The 18,438-nt window shown below is 53.2% G+C and overlaps 1 protein-coding gene across 1 annotated transcript in view; it reads right to left on the bottom strand.

Moving 5' to 3' along the window:
- ITSN1 (intersectin 1) overlaps positions 1-18,438 on the bottom strand; it is a 191,023-nt gene that overhangs the window by 22,674 nt on the left and 149,911 nt on the right. The window contains 2 exon segments of the mRNA XM_021070946.1: positions 2,685-2,791; positions 4,849-4,970. Of these exon segments, the coding sequence (XP_020926605.1) occupies positions 2,685-2,791; positions 4,849-4,970 (229 nt within the window).

Raw genomic sequence — 18,438 nt, 5'->3', positions numbered from 1 at the left:
TAACCCACTGTGCTGGCCCAGGATCAAAAGCAAGCCTCTACAGCAACATAAGCCACTGCAGTCAGATTCTTGACCCATAGCACCACAGTGGAAAACCCCTTCACTCTGCTTATTGAAGGCAAATTTCTCAGCTCTCTGCTCACGGGTAATCCATTCTACCAGAGGCAGCATCAGTAGGGAGCCAGAGGCAGCATCAGTAGGGAGTTTGTGTACCCCAGCTAAGTCCCTTCTATGTTCATTTTATTGTTTCCTTTTTGATCTGTTTAATACATCATACGTCCCCCCACCCCAAGGATAAGAAGTCACCGGGCCTTGGATCAGGAGTGGCAGGTTTGTGGCTGCCCACTGTGGCCTTCCAGGAAGAACTGCCCTAAATTCTCTTCACCTGCAAATGCCTCCCTCTTCCAACCTGCCAGGAGCCTAAAATCTTCCCATCGTTGGGGTTAGTCCTTTCCAAGAAGAAATTAAGTCTAGGCAGCAAAAGTGTATCATCTACAACACGGATGTTGACCGTAAAATTCTTTCTGCTTTTCTCATGTGTTTGAAAATTTGCATAAAAAGATGTTGAAAAGGGAAAAAAAAAGGCAAGAAAGAAAGAAATCAGGGCTCCAGAGGGCTGCTGCTAAACACAAGTCTTCTATCTGGAAGATGAAAAGATTAGCCAAACTAACCAATCAGGTCATCAGAGGAAGGGGTAGCGCTCACGGACCCTGTGATGGGAGAGGCGGTACCCAAGTTTGTGAATATCTGTGTATCTGATCTCCTTGCTCCTTGGAATAACTTGGTACGCTAGACACAGCACGTGCCAGGACCACAATTTTACAGCTTCTCACACAAAGGGTTGGAGAGTTATCTGCTCAAGGTAACTGCCCCAAACCAATTAGAAGGCGCTGGGTTCCAGATGAAAACTTGAGACATCTGCCTCTTGGTTTCACCTGCTTTCTGTCCAGGGCAGGACAGGGTGGAACCCCTAGTGGGACTCTGGACATCATCCACAGATCAGCCCGGGGCACCACGATGGCCTTCTGTGTGACTTTGGATAAGGCAGGCAACCTCTCTGAGCTTTGTCTCCACAACACTCTCAATTCCTACCCCCAGGGCTGGGGAACACATCAGCCCTAAGAGAAGGAGGGAGCACGCAGACCTGGCGCTGACAGAGCTCAGGAAACGGGCTTCTGCTTCTCTGGCAGGAGCAGGAGGGCAGGCTGGAAGTGCAAAGACAGCAGGAAGCCAAGGGGAGGTGATGCCAGCAGATCAGTTTCCCTCCAACCAACCTTGACCAGGGGGCGGGGCTGGGGGGCTCTTAGGAATATCAGACACATCATCCATCTCCTTGCCCCCTGCACATCTACCCAAGGAAAGTGGTTTTAATCTACAGGGATATTTTCAACAGGAAACCTTTGCGTCTATTTCTTTTTTTCCAAACTTTTGTTTCTTTTTTGGCCGCCCTGCAGCACGTGGAGTTCCCTGGCCAGGGATGAGACCCATGCCGCAGCTGCAGCAACACCAGATCCCCCAACCCACTGTGCTGGGCTTGGGCTCGAACCCAAGTCCTGGCGCTGCATCGACACCGCTGATCCCATTGCGCCACCGCGGGAACTCTGAAATCATTTTATAAAACCCCAGGGACCAGCGGGGATTTAGGGAACCGTTGCCTCCCAATTACATGAACGGAGAGATCAGGTGGGGACACAAGTTCCCAGGGCCTGTGCTTCTTCCCTCTTCCAGTATCACCTTGGGCATAATCTGTGTTCTAGCAAGTGATGTTACACTGAGGGCCTGGTGGACAGAGAGTTGGAGGTTTTTAAAAAGAACTGGGAAGGACTTTTTTTTTTGGTCTTTTTAGGGCCACACCTGTGGTATATAGACATTCCCAGGCTAGAGGTCGAGCAGAACTAGAGCTGCCGGCCTACACCACAGCCACAGCAACACTGGATCCTTCGCCCACTGAGTGAGGCTAGGGATGGAACCCACATCCTCATGGATACTAGTTGGGTTCTTTACCGCTGAGCCACAGTGGGAACTCCGAAAGAACTTTTGTGATGATATAAGCCAATCCCTTCATATTACACGTGGGGAACCAGGATCGGCAGCAAATGGGGTTCCAAACCCAGATCTCTCAACTCCTGGCCCAGTTTCTCCCTGGCCCTGCAGCTGCCTCTGAAAATGAAAACAGGAATAAAAACATCAACCGCGTCCAGCCAGCTTCTCAGAGGACTAGCCTGAGAACTGCCGCTGACCGTGGCCAGGAACAGTCCTACCACCTTCCATCTTCAGGAGCCGAGAAAGTCTCAAGAGATCAACCTTCCCCAATGGAACCAGCGTCCAAGGGAAGCTGAGCAGGGTGGGTGACCTCACCCAGGACGGACCTGGCCAACGATCCGATCGGGAGCCAGAATCCCAGCTCTGTTCATTCTAGAACCACTGTAAACGCGGGCCCTGGGATGCCTGAGCAATTTACTCTCCCCAGTGAAAAATTGGGGGTGTCTTTCCAGGAAAGCATCAGAGCGAGAAAGAGTGATGGCACGCTTGTGAGTGGAGATGAGGCGGAGAGGTGGGAGGGCACACGGGGTGGGGGGGGTGTGCATGCACGGAGGGGACACACGGACAGACCCACGCGGGAGTGCTAGTGTGTGAGGGCGGGAGGGCGAAGCCAGGCTGGGGATTAGAGAGCAGAGGCTTACTTCAGTAGTTTGACATTACACATAATCAGCTCCTTCCAGTTAACAAAAATCATAGCACCCTCTTTTTCTGTCAGCAGCTCAGACTCCATCAGGGGTTTCTGAAAGATCTACAGATGCAGAAAATGAAGCCGTTCAGAAAGCAAACAGTTAGCTTCAAACTCAAACACACGCACACACCGATCTGTTCAGAGTAACGAGAGGGACCGAGGCATCTGTGGCTTTGCTGGGAGCCCCAGAAGCCGCAGAGTTTCTGAAGCAGGTGGCTCTCCCTCTGCCTGGGGGTGTGTTGGGCGTGGCTCCCCATCAAGTCCACATTGTTTTGTTTTGTCTTTTTAGGGTGGCACCTGCGGCCTATGGACGTTCCCAGGCTAGGGGTCGAACCTGCAGCTGCCGGCCTACACCACAGCCACAGCAACGTCAGATCTGAGCCACATCTGCGACCTACACAGCAGCTCATGGCAACTCAGGATCCTTAACCCACTGAACGGGGCCAGGGATCGAACCCGAGTCCTCATGGATACTAGCAGGGTTTGTTACCGCTGAGCCATCACAGGAACTCCAAGTCTACACTGTTTTATAAGGAGGCCCACTAAACTCAGGAGGACCAGTCTTCACCTCTGCCAGGACTCAGCCAGCGGTCTGGACAGAGGCGCTCAAGCTCTCAGCGGCCACATAAAGAAATGGGCACAGAGGGAGGTTGGGGGACTGAGAGATGCTGGGGCGGGAGTGGCTCCCACATTCCTGCCCCTGCGTCAGCTGCACAGACAAGCCTCGGGAACTCCAGGGGAGCAGCTCTGGCAGCTGGGCCTCCAAGCAACAGCCTCAGGGACAGGACAGAGTCCACTGCTCTGCCCTTCAGCCTGGGCTGGGCCTGGAAGAGAGCCAGCGTGTGCAGGCCCGGAATAGGCGGGGTGCGGTGCCTCTCCTGGGCTCCAGGAAATAAAGGAGCCTGCCCCAGCGCTGTACGGCTGGGCAGCTCAGAGTCAGTCACGGCTCTCGGCTGAGGGCACGTGGTGAGCCCCCGCCTAGAAAAAGATTGTTTCTTCCACGGGGCTGCTCATGGGAAGGTCCCTTAGGGCTGGAGACAACCCGTCTTTGATGTAAACTTCCCCGAGCTGAGGCTGACCGATGGATGGGAGCCTACTCTTGATGAGTTCTCCAGCCAGTGTTGAACTTGGCACCCACCAGGGCACTGCACAAAATACCATATCTAAGGGGGTGACATTCCCATCCGAGACAGCTGAGACTGTAAATTTAATGACTTGTGTCCTGAGAAAGGGGCACCTTTGGGTACCAAAGCTTCCTTAACTGTTAATGGTGGCCTCGGGGGGGCCATGGAACCATCCTGCATCTTCTACTCATTCAGCGCTGGCTCACCGAGCTGTCTCTTTCCCAGTTGTTAAAAACTATCAGAGGAGATGGTTTCACAACTCTTGGGGTTGAGGGGGGCGGTGTCCCAAACTTATTACAGTACTTTTCAAACTATAGCGTGACCTCCACATCCAGCTCTGCAAATCCCTGTCTCCTGATACGGCAAGCTCCCATGAATATGGACCGAAGGCTTCCTGAAAAGCAGAGATTTCCCAACACTGCATCTCTGCAACCTTCTGGACCCGAAGGCCAAGGCCCTTCAACAGCTCCATGGGAGAAGTCCCAACATGAGGAGTGTTCCAGGATGGGGTGGGGGAGACGGGGGTGCCAGGGGCCTGGGGGGAAACATCTTCATTCTCGGGGACAGCTTTTTCTCAGGAGTAATAAGTAACACGAGGAATAACTCAAGATACCAGCCCAACAGCTGCCATTTTCAGATGCCACCCCTGAGGGCCGGGGAGATGATGGCACTTGCTCTGTGGCATCAAATAGCTGGTGGCTGAGTGGAGCCCAGACTCGCATCTCACAGTCGTGTGTCTGCTTCCACGCCCCCCTCACGGGCTCACCTGTCCCTGGCTGGAGTGACCTCTGGCACTCAGTGGGTAGGACCCACGGTTGGCCATGGGTGTGAATTTAACCCTCTTCTCTTGGGGAAGCATCCCCTGTGTGATGCACCATCAGATGCTCCCACACAGCAGCAAGCATCTCAGACTGGGAATCAGGACAGAAGACTCCTGTCCCCCCCCCTCTGCCCCATGCCCCCCGCTGCCCCAGGACCCTCAGCTGTCCTTACCTCGGTGACCAGCTGCAGGTCATTGACATAGTTCTCCTCTGTGACAATGAGCTCATGGATGTACCCCTGTCGCTTTCTCTCGGTTGGGGTCAACAGATCCAAGAGGTGTAAGTCCGAACACCCTGCAAGACACAACCGTGGGGACAGCTTAGTCCAGATCTAGGAAAACCTGGCCAGCTTCACAGGGGAGAGTCCCCTTGGCCTTCATGGCCACCGGGCCCCAGGGTCTCATGCCAGCGAGACCATGTTGTGTGTTGAATCCTGTCCCCTAAAAATCCTGTCCAAGTCCTACCCCTGGTACCTGTGAAGGTGACCTTATTTGCAAATAGGGTCTCTGCGGATGCAATCAAATTAAGATGAAGTCATACTCAATTAAGGTCGGCTCTAATCCAACACGACTGGTGTCCTAATAAGAGGATGACACAGACACAGACAGAAGGAACGCCACGTGACAGCAGAGGCTGAGACCAGAATGATGTGTCTCTAAGCCAAGGAACGCCAGGGTTACCAGCAGCATCAGAAGCTAAGGGAGGAGTTCCCTGGTGGCACAGCAGATTAAGGGCCTGACAGTATCACTGCCTCGGCTCCGATCACTGCTATGGCTTGGGTTTGATCCCTGGCCCCAGGAGCTTCCGCTTGCCGTGGGCATGGCCAAAAAGAAGATAAGGGAAAGGCATGGAAGCCTTCAGAGAAATGTGGCCCTGCCAGGACCTTGGTTTTTGGAAGTCTCACCTCCAGAACTCTGAGAAAATCAGTTTCTGTTGTTTGTAAGCACCCAGTTTGTGATCAATTGTTACGGTAACCCCAGAAAGTTCACGTAGGCGGCATGCTCCTGCTTCATCAAAACCACTGAGGAGTTCCTGTTGTGGCTCAGTTGTAATGAACCCGACTAGCATCCATGAGGACATGGGGTCAATTCCTGGCCTCACGGAGTGGGTTAAGGATCTGATGTTGCTGCGGCTGTGGTGTAGGCCGGCAGCGGAAGCTCCCATTCCACCCCCCTAAAAAGCAAAAAAACCAAAAGCACCCCCCAGCACAACAGGGTGCCAAAGGAGAAGATGTAGTAACAACTGGCCAGCATTTCCTGAGGGCTCACGCCATGCCAGGTGCTGTACCAGGAGCTGTACCAGGAGCTGGCCCCTGAAAGCTGTGATTCACACACACATAGATACTACAATCATCTCCATTTTACAGATGGGAAAACTGAGGCTTGGATTGGTGGCCTCAGCCAAGCTCTCGGCTGGGTGGTGGTAAAGCTGACATAGAACCCTGACACTTTGGCCCCAAAGACCAGGTTCCACCCCAGATCACTACTGTTGGGTCAGAGCTACAGGAGGGCATATTGTTATCCTGAAGTTGGCTTTTGGAAGAAGAAGGGGCTGTGACCAGGGCACATCCACACAGTGCTGGGCAAACTCTCCTGGACCAGGCTGCCACCCTGCACCCGAGGGAGCTGTGCATCGAGGCTGAGGGCAGACAGGTAGCCCTTCCAGGTGCAGATGGCCAGACACAGCTGTGGCCACAGGTGCCCAGGGTGGGGTCTGCACTGCAGGAGATTCCCACTCTGGCCTCCGCTCACTTAGCAGTTACTTGGGGTTTGTTTGGTTCAGATGTTCTCAGGTTATTGGCAGAGGCTGCCCCCACCCCCTACCCCTGGTAACAGGCACACTGGACTGGTGGGGGCAGGGTGGGGGGGACTCAGTTCTAGGGCATAGTCCTCATGCAAGTCTGGACGCACCTTCCCTAGGTCAGTGGTCCCCCCTCTCTCACCCTTTTTATCAGGGGTTCTTTGTTTGATCACTGAAACCAGATTTGTAAAGCAGACCGGGAGGCGTCTTGGCTATAGCTGGGGGTGGGGATGCTGAGTGCCATTGACCTGCTTTTCTCATTCCTTCCTCTCCCCACAAGGGGGCGCCATGGAGTACAGTATGAAACCTCCTGCGGGATGCCGGTGGTTCTCAAAGTGGGATTCCCAGACCAGCAGCATCCTGGAAGCTCATCAGGAATGCAGATTCCCAAGGCCCTGCTCAATACACGATGTGGAGTCAGGGCCCAGGAACCTGATTTAACAAGCTCTCCAGGTGACTTTTAGGTCCACTAAAGTTTGAGGACCCTGCCCTAGACTATCAAGGGTTCCTCAGAGTTTCCAGGTCACCCCAGGGTCTTTCTAGCTTCATGACTGATCTAGTCTATATGCTGGAAACTTCTGCAAATAGAATGACCCCTTTGGGGCAAATGATATCATAGACTTCTTGGTAAATGCTTCACTGCGCCAAAAATTAACTCTGAGCTGGGGTGTTTCCAGCCTTGAGTTTTGACCCCTCCCTTGGCCAAATGCCCTTTCTAGAATGCTGGAGCTTCCCATCCAGGGACAGGACAGGATGGGCAGATGGCTGCCAGGAAAGCATCAAAGATGAACCATCCTTATGCTAACCCCTTCCACACCCTTCCATCAGAGCTCTCATTCAGAGCCACGGCAGTGCAGCCAGACTATGATTCCACGGGGCCATGGGCTGAGCATGAACCCGCATTCTCAGGTCAGCAGATGTTTTTGGAACTTGGGCCCTCTGCTCAGCCACCAGCTTGGCCCCCCTGTCCCTCCTGCCTCGGTGCATTGATTGTGCTTTATTAAAACAACGACATCAACAATGAATTCTCAGGAAGGAAGCGGGTCCTGATTGCTCACTCTGCCTGGCTTATGGGAAGCTGGGTGACATCACCTGTTTCTTTGGCTTTCATTAGGAAAGCCACCCAGGAAACACTCTTGAGGTTGGGAGGAAAATATCTCACTCTTTCCCCCTTCTTACCAAATTTTCCCATTAGTGAGTGCAAAAGCCCAGGATGAAGGCCATGTTTTTTTGTCTTTTTAAGCTCCACACCCATGGCACATGGAGGTTCCCAAGCTAGGGGCTGAATCGAATTGAAGCTGCAGGTGCTGTCCTATACCACAGCCACAGCAATGCCAGATCCAAGGCGTGTCTGTGACCTACATCATAGCTCACAGCAACGCTGGATCCTTAACCCACTGAGCAAGGCCAGGGATCAAACCTGCATCCTCATGGATGCTAGTCAGATTAATTTCCACTGAGCCACGACGGGAACTTCAAGGCCATTTCTTGTTAAAGGGCAGAATAGAGCCCTTGCATTACAGAGACTTGCATGAACCCAGGGCAGCAGTCTCCCCTGAAATTTTCAGGACATTTCCTTTCTGCAAGGATGTCAGAATATTCGTACAGAACAGCAGCTCTAAAACTCACCTCACACACAATGTGCAGGGACCTTTGCAAGGATAAAAACTAGCTGTGGACACAGGTTGGACCAGTCTTCCAAACGTCGTGTAGGTCAATTTCCCTTGGAAAAGCTGATGGATGCTATAAACTCTTACCCCAGGAAACATATGTGTACAAGGCACACATTATACACACCGATTCTGCACACAATTTACAGGGTTCGTAGGCCCTTTTAAAGCTTGGTCATGGGTCTCATTCATTCGAGAAATACTTGCTGATGTCCTACCATGAGTCTGGCACTAACTGTACTGGGTGCTGGGGATTCGTGATGGAAAAGAAGACACACCTGCCTCCAGAGCGCACAGCTAGGAACCCGGGGGTCCTCAGCTGGGGGACAGGCTGAAGATGGTACTGCCCCCCACAGGCTGAGAATGGCATTGGCCTCCACAAATTGAAGGTGGTACCACCCCCACAGGCTGAGGATGGTATCACCCCCTTGGGCTGAAAATGGTACTGCCCCTCCACAGACTGAAGATGGTACTGCCCTGCCCCCCCATAGCCTGAGAATGGTATCGCCCCCCACAAACTGAAGATGGTACCACCCCCACAGGCTGAGGATGGTATCGCCCCCCCCAGGCTGAAGATGGTACTGCCTCTCCACAGACTGAAGGTGTACCCTCCCCATAGGCTAAGGGTGGCACTGCTCCCCACAGGCTGAAGATGGTACCACCAACCCCACAGGCTCAACATAGTACTGCCCCCACTGGCTGAGGATGGTATCGTCCCAGATGGTATCTTGTACAGACTGAAGATGGTTTTGGCGCCCCCCCCAGGCTGAGCATGGTACTCCCCCCACGGGTTAAAGATGGTACCACCCCCACAGGCTGAGGATGGTATCGCCCTCCCCAGGCTGAAGATGGTACTGCCTCTCCACAGACTGAAGATGTACCGTCCCCATAGGCTAAGGGTGGTACTGCTCCCCACAGGCTGAAGATGGTACCACCAACCCCACAGGCTCAACATAGTACTGCCCCCACTGGCTGAGGATGGTATCGTCCCAGACAGGATGAAGATGGTACTGCCCTTGTACAGACTGAAGATGGTTTTGGCGCCCCCCCAGGCTGAGCGTGGTACTCCCCCCACGGGTTAAAGATGGTACCGCCCCCGCAGGCTGAAGGTGGTATTGCGCCTCACCAGGTTGCACTATACCCACCCCAGACTCCAGACTGAGACTGACTTCTTGGTTGTCCTAATGACCCGGGTGGCTGCTGAACTTTGATGGGCTGAACCAGGACTGCTAGATGACCTGCAATATACAGGACAGAGACTCGCCCACCTCCAACGTTAATAGCACCCACTGGGAAGTGGTGACATTCCTAGAAACTGACGCTGCAGGTGATCAGAGACACACAGAACCACTGAGGAACAGTCACAGGACCTGTGAGCAAAGATGACAGGAGCTGGCTAGCTTTGGATTTCACAAGTTCCTTCTTCTGAGTCTTCAAGTTTTACACGGTGAGATTTTGAAGAAGCTCAGAGCCAGAGCAACCAGCAGAGGGTCCATAGTGGATTGGGGCCACTGATGCAAGAATCCCAGGTGCCAAGACAGCCTCTTGCTCATGAGGGTCGGGGTACATGAGGAGGCCGCATGGCCTGCTACTCCTGGCAGCTCCAGGTTTTGGTCAATCCACCCCCACAGGTTGAGAAATTTGGGGGGGAGTGCTGTGTGAGTCTGGGCTACTTGCCCCAACAAATTCCACCCCACCCTGGCTCCCCTAACAGCCTGCCTGGAGACAGAGGAATGGTCCAAATGGCCTCTCCAGGACCCAGAACACAAATGAAAAGCAAAGGTTTTGTGGGGAGATTTGTCTCAGCATCATGCGCCGACAATGCTGGCTTGGAACCGTCTTGTCAGCTACTGAGCGAGCAGACCCATGGGAGGCCATTTTGAAAATTCTTGCCAGACCAAGAGAACCATTCAAGACTTGAAATAGGCACTTTGAACTCAAAAAGTCTCCTTCCTTTGAAATTTTAATATTTAGAAAAACAAGGGAGTTTAAAAACTCCATTATTCAGAGCAGGGTAAGTGGAAAAGACATTTCAAATAAGAGCATTTTCTTTAGGGGTGGAGAGACGTGGTCCTTCTCTCCTCTGGGAACCAGAACAAACATGGTTTGCTGGCTTCCTTTCCTAGTGAAACACGAGATGGTAAAGCACGGCAAATAAATATCGTGGACATCTTGGTGTGATGGGGGGATTCTTATAACTAACTCGAATCCAGCCACAGCTGAAATAATATTGCAAATGACTCCAGGCAGTTAGAAAAGATCCCCAATTACAACCCACATAAAATTCCCAATTGCTGGGCTGTTAGACACATTTACAGCACAGAGAGAGCCATGACCCTCCTCTCATAGAATCTGGGTCTGGGGCATTGGAGAAAGGTATGGGAAAATTTACACCCCCTCCAAAAAGATCATTTGTCCCTCAATGGGACATCATGTGTATGAACAGCATAATCTAAATAAATTGCTTTATTTCAAAAGTAATGCATGAACACATGCTTACTGTAAATGGTTCAAAAGATACAGAAGTATTTAGGGGGGAAAAGCAAGTCTTGCCTCCCTCCACACCCCCAAACATTCAACTTCCTTTCTCAACAGGGACTGTAATTTTTTTTAAACCACACCAGGCCCCACAGCAAGCTGGCCACAGAGTGAAGCAAATAAACAGGGCTCATTGCTGTTACGAAAAGGGCCAAAATATACTATAAGGCGGTCAATAAATATGCATCAAGTTCCACCCTGAAGTCCAAGAGACACAGAAATCAGCGAGTAATGTCCTTGTCCTCAAGGAAACTCACAGCCCTGGGAGAGACTCGACATGAAAATGAAATTTAAAAGAGCAAGCGGAAAGAATAGGCCTGCAGCCTGGGCTGATGGCGGGGGGCTGCAGGAACTCAGAAAAGTGGATGCTTTCTGTCCTGATGGAGGAAGGTTTTATGAGGATCTGGTCCTACTCGCCCGGGGAGGCAGGGGGTGAGCAGGGACCAGCATATCAGGCAAATGCAGAGATGCTGGGGGAAGATAAAGTGGGAAGTGGGAAGGAGATAAGGTGGGAAGTAGATTACAGAGGTCACGATGCTGGAGGGACCAGGGAAAGAGCAATATGGAAGCGTGGGTGATGGTTTTTCATCTTTAAGGGAAAGGACTGACCAACGTCTCTGGGGATATTCAGCCCAAATCCTCTAGCTCAATGGCCCTGAGGTCACAGCAATATGTGTTAGTTCGACTCCTGGAGCTCCCGTTACACAGAAGGCTTCTCCAGGGCTGGCCTGAATGAAGGAAGCAGGAGCCTCATGGCTCTGATGTCACCTGCCAGGCGAGCCCCCTCCCCTTGAGGCCACACTGGATTCTCCTGGGAAAATCTCCTGGGCACAGTGGCACGTCGGGGGGTGGCCTGTCATAGAGGAAAAGCAGGTGAAACTCACAATGGATGTGACAAAAAGAAAATTCTGTGGTCAGAAAAAAAAAAATTGGTTTTGTCTTTTTAGAGCCGAACCTGCGGCATAGGGGTCGAATCCGAGCTGTAGCCTCTGGCCTACACCACAGCCACAGCAATGGGGGATCCAAGCCGTGTCTGCGACCTACACCACAGCTCACGGCAACGTCAGATCCTTAACCCACTGAGCAAGGCCGGGGTTCCAACCCAAGTCCTCATGGATCCTAGTCGGGTTTGTTACCGCTGAGCCACGATGGGAATGCCTGTGGTCAGCAAATTTTGTCCTCCGCCCTGTAGCTGATGTCTAACCCCCTCCTCTTCTCTGAGCTGTGACTGCAACTGTGCTTGATGCAGGGATTCGGTGTTGAAGGAAGCAGCGTGGGTGCCTGTCCTGCGAGAGCCTGGTCTACTGGAGGCCTGGGCCTTCCACCCAGACTCTGATCCTTGCGGGTTTGCAAGCATCTCATAGGGGGCACCATGAACCTTGTCATCAGTTCCTGAGACCCGAGAGGTACAAATCCCTAAGACTACATTTTTTTCCGGCCACACCCACAGGCATGCAGAAGTTCCCAGGCCAGCAATGGAACCCAAGCCACAGCAGCAATCTGAGCCACAACAGTGATGACACCAGGTCCTTAACCTACTGAGCCACCAGGGAACTCCCCCAAGGCTGGATTTTTATGGGGGTGTAGAGAAACCAAGTGGGCCTGAGGTCTGTGGTGAGAGGTGGGGAAAATCCACCCAGTAACACCCAAGATCCCCTGTGCTGTGTCCAGCTGAGCCCAGGCATCCTTCTCCAGCCTGTCCTGGGGAGTCAGCAGGCTCTTCCACTCAGCAGCCCTCAGGACCCAGAAGCTTAAAGGTGCCAGTGTGCTTTTCAGATAAGCTTAATTTTCTCCCCAAAAGGGGAATCTAGTCTCCATGGGCTGCCGGGCAGTTTCATAACTGTTGCAAAGTGCTGAAAATCAAATTACTCTCAGGAACATCATCTCTTAATTTTGCATCAATAAGAATGCTAGTAATTTTTCTTTTTTTTTTTTTTTTTGGCTGTGCCCAAAGGCAGGCAAAAGTTCCCAGGCCAAGGACCAGATGTAAGCCACAGCAGTGATAATGCAGGATCCTTAACTGCTAGGCCACCAGGGAGCTCCAGTCCCTTTTTTAAAATCAAAGGCCTATCGCTCATGGCTTTATAACTGCTACTGAAATTCCTGGTGTGGCATCATGCCCTCTGATCTGATTGCTTAGCTCGCTCCTGGCCCCAGTTACGTCATCACCCTTGTTCTTCTTTCTGAGCACCTGCTTTCCACGTGTGCTATCCTGCTGTATTTTCAGGGTCCTTAGTAGCCACTGTAAATAAATCCTTTGGGTACACGAGGCAGATTGGGGTGTTAGAAGTACACACACATGTTTATTGCAATATGAGGGAGGAGGCTGTAGTTTTGACTAGAGGCTTCCGGGAATATTTTCCAGAGGAGGAGGAATTTGAGTTGGGCTTTATCAGGCAAACGTCAGGGTGAGTTGGTAGGAGCGAGGGGGCCAATGGAGAAAAGGGGGTAGGAGGGGAGGGGTGGAGCCAGGAGGCAGGTCCAGAAGAGGGGAGCAGGTGCCAGGGGCCAGGGAGGAAGGAAACTTAACACCGATGCTATCTGAGCCACAGGGTTCCAAGCACTGTGGGAACATGAACTCACGGAATCCTCACCCATAGTCGTGCGTGGTAGCTACTGTGGTTTTTCCCCCGTGGAAGAGACAGAGAAACCGAGGCACAGAGAAATTATGTAACTTGCCAAAGCCTCGGTGAATAAAAGGCAGAGGAAATCAGAGATATCTTGCTCTTTTTGTTTGTTGTTTTTTGGCCACAGAATTTCCCAGCCCAGGGATGGAACCAGAGCCACAGCGGTGATGACATCAGATCCTTAACCTGCTGAGCCACCAGGGAACTCCCCAAATGTCTTGCTTTTAACCACTATTCCTCTCGCCTGGCTGGAAGGGCGATGCCTCCATTGGCTGGGTTGTTGTAATGAAGTTCCATAGCCTGGGCAGCCAGTCTCACGGCTCCAGAGGCTGGAAGTCCAACATCAAGGTGTCAGCAGGTCTGGTTTCTTCTGAGGCCTCTCTCCTTGGCTGGCCATCTTCTCCCTGTGTCCTCACGTGGCCTTTCCATAGTGTGTGGTCACCCGTGGTGGCTCTTTGTGCCCAAATCTCCTCTACTTCTTAAGGCCACCAGTCAGATTGGATATGGCCTCGCATTTAACACCCTTTTTAAAGGCCCCATTTCCAAATACAGTCCTATTCTGAGGAATGAAGAAGAAGAAGAGTAGGGGCTTCCATGAAGTGGGGGGGGGGCACAATTCAGCCCCTCACAGGCCGGGAGGTGCAGCTGAGGAGACTCTGGACAGTGGGGTGAGGCATCTGGATCCGGATCCGGGGAAGGTCTGGCTGTGTTCTAGGAGGGTCTGTGGCAGCTGTGGAGGACGGGGAAAGACTGGCACCGGGTGGTTGCATGTCAGAATCACCTAAGGAACTTCAAAAAAGCCCAATGTCCCTGCTGTACCTCAGACCAATCCGATCCAAGCGGCTGGGGTGGGAGCTGCAGGCCCATCATTCGTAAAGCTTCTGGGTGGTTCTGATACGCAGCCAAGAGAGAGGACCGCGCCATGAGTGGGAAGCTCGTCCGGAAACAAAGCACCGGATGTGAAAAGGGAGGGATTCAGAAATGACAGCTGTCCAGGCGCTGGTAGGATGGGAGGGGCCACAACGGCTGAACGGGATCCTGCCCACATCAGGTCACTTGGGCAACTTGTCCCAGGGGACGTGATGGCCGTCACCACAGAATGCCGTCCTCTAAGGCCGTCCAGAGCTGGATCCCAGAGAACCCCCAACGCCCCGTCCCCAGAGGCCACACTGCCTCCAAAGGACCCCCAACTCCAGGGCTAGAGCTTGAAGGGTCACCCTGCCAAATGCTCTCATTTTACAGATGGGACAGCGGAGTCCAGTGATGTACGGTGACTTCTGCCATCAGGAATGAAACCTTTGCTCTTGCCATCTTGGGCAATGGAGACTCACAGGAAACCATGAGCTTCTGAAAGCGTGGACCCGAGGGTGGCCCAGACCCATGGCTCGCTCAGTCCACTCCTGGGTGACCCGGCAGCGGGGAAGATGCTTCTGTCCTTGGAGCTGGAGGCTGGCAGGGGCTGCTGGCAGCCAGGCTGGGTCAAGGCAGCTGAGTCTCCTCTGGAAGTGACCTTGGCTGACCAGTCCCAGGGCGACCCCGGCCCACGGGAAGGTCTGGACACCAAACCAGCTCTGGGTGGTCCACAGGGGCAGGTGTACTTCTCGTCCCAGTGGAACTTTCTTCACCAGGGTCTAAAACAGCCTGGTCCCCTGCGGTCTCTCCTAACTTGGCAAACTGACCCCGTTGGAACACAAGAGACCACCTGAGCCCGTGACATCTCCCGCTCATTCTCAGCAACTGCATAGATGCGCTCAGGTCCCTGCTTTCATGGAGCTTCCATTCTAGTGGAGGGGGAGACAGAAAACCAAACACAAAATAAATACAGAGTATTCAGGGCGCTGCAAAAATGGTGAATAACGAGTCTATGATTCCTAAGCTCGCTTTCTGTTCTAGGGTCTTCTCGCGTGGGTTTATCTTTTCAGCAGCAGTGCCTTCCCAAGCATGGTGGGTGCAGGGTTCTTGGCCACGCACAGTGGGGAAACTGGACACTGGTGGGTGTCCTTTCCCTCCAGCCTAGCTGAGGAGGAAGGAGTGAGCCTGTGGACCAACAGGAGGTAACACAGGACTGTCCATCACCAACACTTCCTAAGCAGCGGCCACAAGCAAGGGACCCGCAGTGATACACAAGCGGGAGAGGCAGGCGCTGCCCTCCCGTCTCTAAGCTCATGGGGAGACGCACATCATGCGACATGAAATAGACAAAGGGAGGTAACATCGCTATTTATCAGTGTGTGTAGGTCTTCAGGGGATACGGCCTGGCTTCTAGAAGCTCACAGTCTAATGGGACGTAAGAGTATCTTTCTGTCTGTGCCTTAGTTTTCACCCACTCATCTTATGTAGGATAAGTAACTAAAACTCAGCAAAGAGCTCAGACACAGCAGGTTAGTAGAGTCGGCCAAAGCAGCAGAGAAAGAGGGGGTGAAGGTGGGCAGACAGAGGTGGGGAGCATGGGGTGAGGGCATTCAAGCTGGGGCCCACTGTGGCTTCAGCTTGATGCAAGAGTCTTGGACACTGTGGTGAGAAAGGGAAGGTCTGGTTGGGTAAGACAGGCTGGAGCAGGACGATGGCGTCCATGGACTGGAGCCTGTGCATCCTCTCCAACTGGACGTGAGGGCTCACAGAGCCCTGGGAGGAAGACGAGGCTCTGGAGGGTTGAGTCATGTGATCTCCAAGGCAGGGAAGGGCCCCACACTCGGGGCTGTCTGCATGCATGGGATGCTGCAGTGGGGACCAGGGATGAAAGTGGACCTTTCCATCAAGTAAGTCATCTGACGGTCAGAGACCTCTTTTCTTTTTTCTTTCTTTTTTTTTTTCCTTTTGTTTTATAGGGCCACACTCACAGCATATGTAAGTTCCCAGGCTAGGGGTCAAATCGGAGCTACAACCGCCGGTCTACACCACAGCCACAGCAACTTGGGATCTGAGCCGCATCTGTGATCTACACCACAACTCATGGCAACGCCAGAGCCTTAGCCCACTAAGCAAGACCAGGGATCGAACCCACATCTTCATGGCTATTAGTTGGGTTTGTTTCCGAAGCATCACGACGGGAACTCCCAGAGACCTCTTTTCAAGCAGCCAACTGGAAACTCATCGAGGCAACAGAAAGCTGGACTTTAGCTACAATCATCTTGGTGACCGATCCAAAAGGTAACAAGAACTGGAAAGGACATTAGACCAGGATGCTGGAGACCAGCCTGAGACTTCACCTCTTTAAGCACCAGTGTCTCTCCTAGAAGCCAGAGTAACCCCTGCCCATGTCCCATTTTGATGCTGGGAATCTGGAAGGTTTTGGGTGGCAGCAGCCACCTAATGGTAGTCCTAGTAGGACCCCAAAACCTTCCAGGTTCCCAGCATCAAAAAAGTCAGAAAGGCTGTCATCCCAGCATCAAAAGGCTGTTTTCCCAGCATCCAAGAGGCTGTCAGAAAAGACGGCCCTGGGTGGGGAAGGCTGAGCACAAATGGGCAGATGGCAGGCAGAGATGAGGAGAGGGTGGGGCGCGGCTGCCATGGGCAGGGGCAGGGAGCAGATCACGGGGGGCTTAGCAGACCAAGTGCATGTTTGGGTCTTTATCCCAGGAAGACTGGGACTCCCCCTGGATGATTTTAAGCAGAAGTAGCTGGGCTTTTGTTGTAGCTGTATTTTTTTTCCTATTTGTCTGCCCCGAGGCATGTGGAATTCCCAGGCCAGGGATCAGATCTGAGCCTCAATTGTGCTCTATGCTGCAGCTGCGGCAATGCCAGATCGTTAACCCACTGTGCCCGGCTGGGGGATCGAACCTGCATCCAGAGACACTGCTGATCCCATTGCACCACAGGGGACACTCCAGTAGCTGGGTTTTTAAAAATAGCTCTCTGCCCATGTTTTTGGAGAAGAGGCTGAAAGACAGCAAGCACAGCGCTGATACCAGGTAGAAGCCTGGCACCTCCTTAATGGGCCATCAACCCTCAGGGCCTTTGCACTGGCTGTTCCTGGGGCTTAGAAGGCTTTGCCCCTTGGTGCTGGCCTGCTGACTCCTTCTCTGCCATCAGAGCTCCATCCTCTGTCATTTTTCCAGAGAAGCCTCTCATTCTGGAGCCCTCCCATCCGCTTAGAGCCCTCGGCCCATTTTGTCCACCACTAGCTGAAAGGACTGTGCTCATCTGACTGCTGGTGGCCTCCTCCGGCTCTTGGATGCTTCAGGAGAGCAAGCGCCTTGTCAGCTGGGCTTCCGCTGAGCTCAGCCTCATTGCCTGGATCCACGTCCCCCAGCCGAGGGCCTCAGAGCCGCGGGAGAGGAGCTGCTTGCTGGAAAATCCAGGCAGGCTGATTTCACAGGCGGTCCCAGCCTTTGACACAGACTGGGGGCGGGGGGCAGGGAGAGGATGGGCAGATATACTTCTGTCCCTTGCGGATGGGGTGGGCGAAGGTTCCAGCAGGAGATCACATCAGCGGAGGGCTGTTACTGAGGATTCAGCCGTGTGGGGTCCTTCCCACAAGACTGGGGTTGGAGGCCCTGGACTCCAAGGTAATGCCCCAGAGCGGAGGCGGGGACCCGGCTTTGTCTCCTCTGCTGGGGCAGGTGGTAGGGCCTGTGCTCTGCTGGGGGCCTGTCGGACAGAGCAGAATGTCCAAGGCCCAAAGCTCTGGATCCTGAGAAGCATCTCAGGGTATACGTGGGAGGGGGGTGGGGGTGGGGCCGGGGGCAGAGAATTAACCCAGCCTTCAAGCGCGCTGGGGGCAGCTGCTGTGGAGACGGTGCTCTGGGGAGGCACCCCCCTGGTGACACACATCCTTTACCCAAGCTGCATGTTTGCTTTCAAAAACCACGAGCTTCTGGCATGTCTGGGGGCTGAACGTTCCAGGCTTTGCTGGCAAGAGAACACAAGGCCACGGAATGCAGTGATGAGAAATGAAGGACCCAGTGACTCAATGCCTGTGTGACAGGTTTATTGTGGAGCGCTGCATGGGCCTGCCAGCACGGTCCACAGACGTGACATTTAAAAGCCTCCTGCATTCCGTTGGCCCTGCGGGCCTCTCCACCACCCACCAGCCGTGTGAAACTCGGGAGAGGCTTCTCTCCCTCCGCCAGGAGTGCTGCCGAGGCTGTGACCCAAGTCCTGCACGTTTAGGGAGCACGGGAAGGT

This window comes from Sus scrofa, chromosome 13 (assembly GCF_000003025.6).
Source record: "Sus scrofa isolate TJ Tabasco breed Duroc chromosome 13, Sscrofa11.1, whole genome shotgun sequence".
NCBI classification, from domain to species: domain Eukaryota; kingdom Metazoa; phylum Chordata; class Mammalia; order Artiodactyla; family Suidae; genus Sus; species Sus scrofa.
This window is presented reverse-complemented; position numbering and strand designations above follow the sequence as displayed.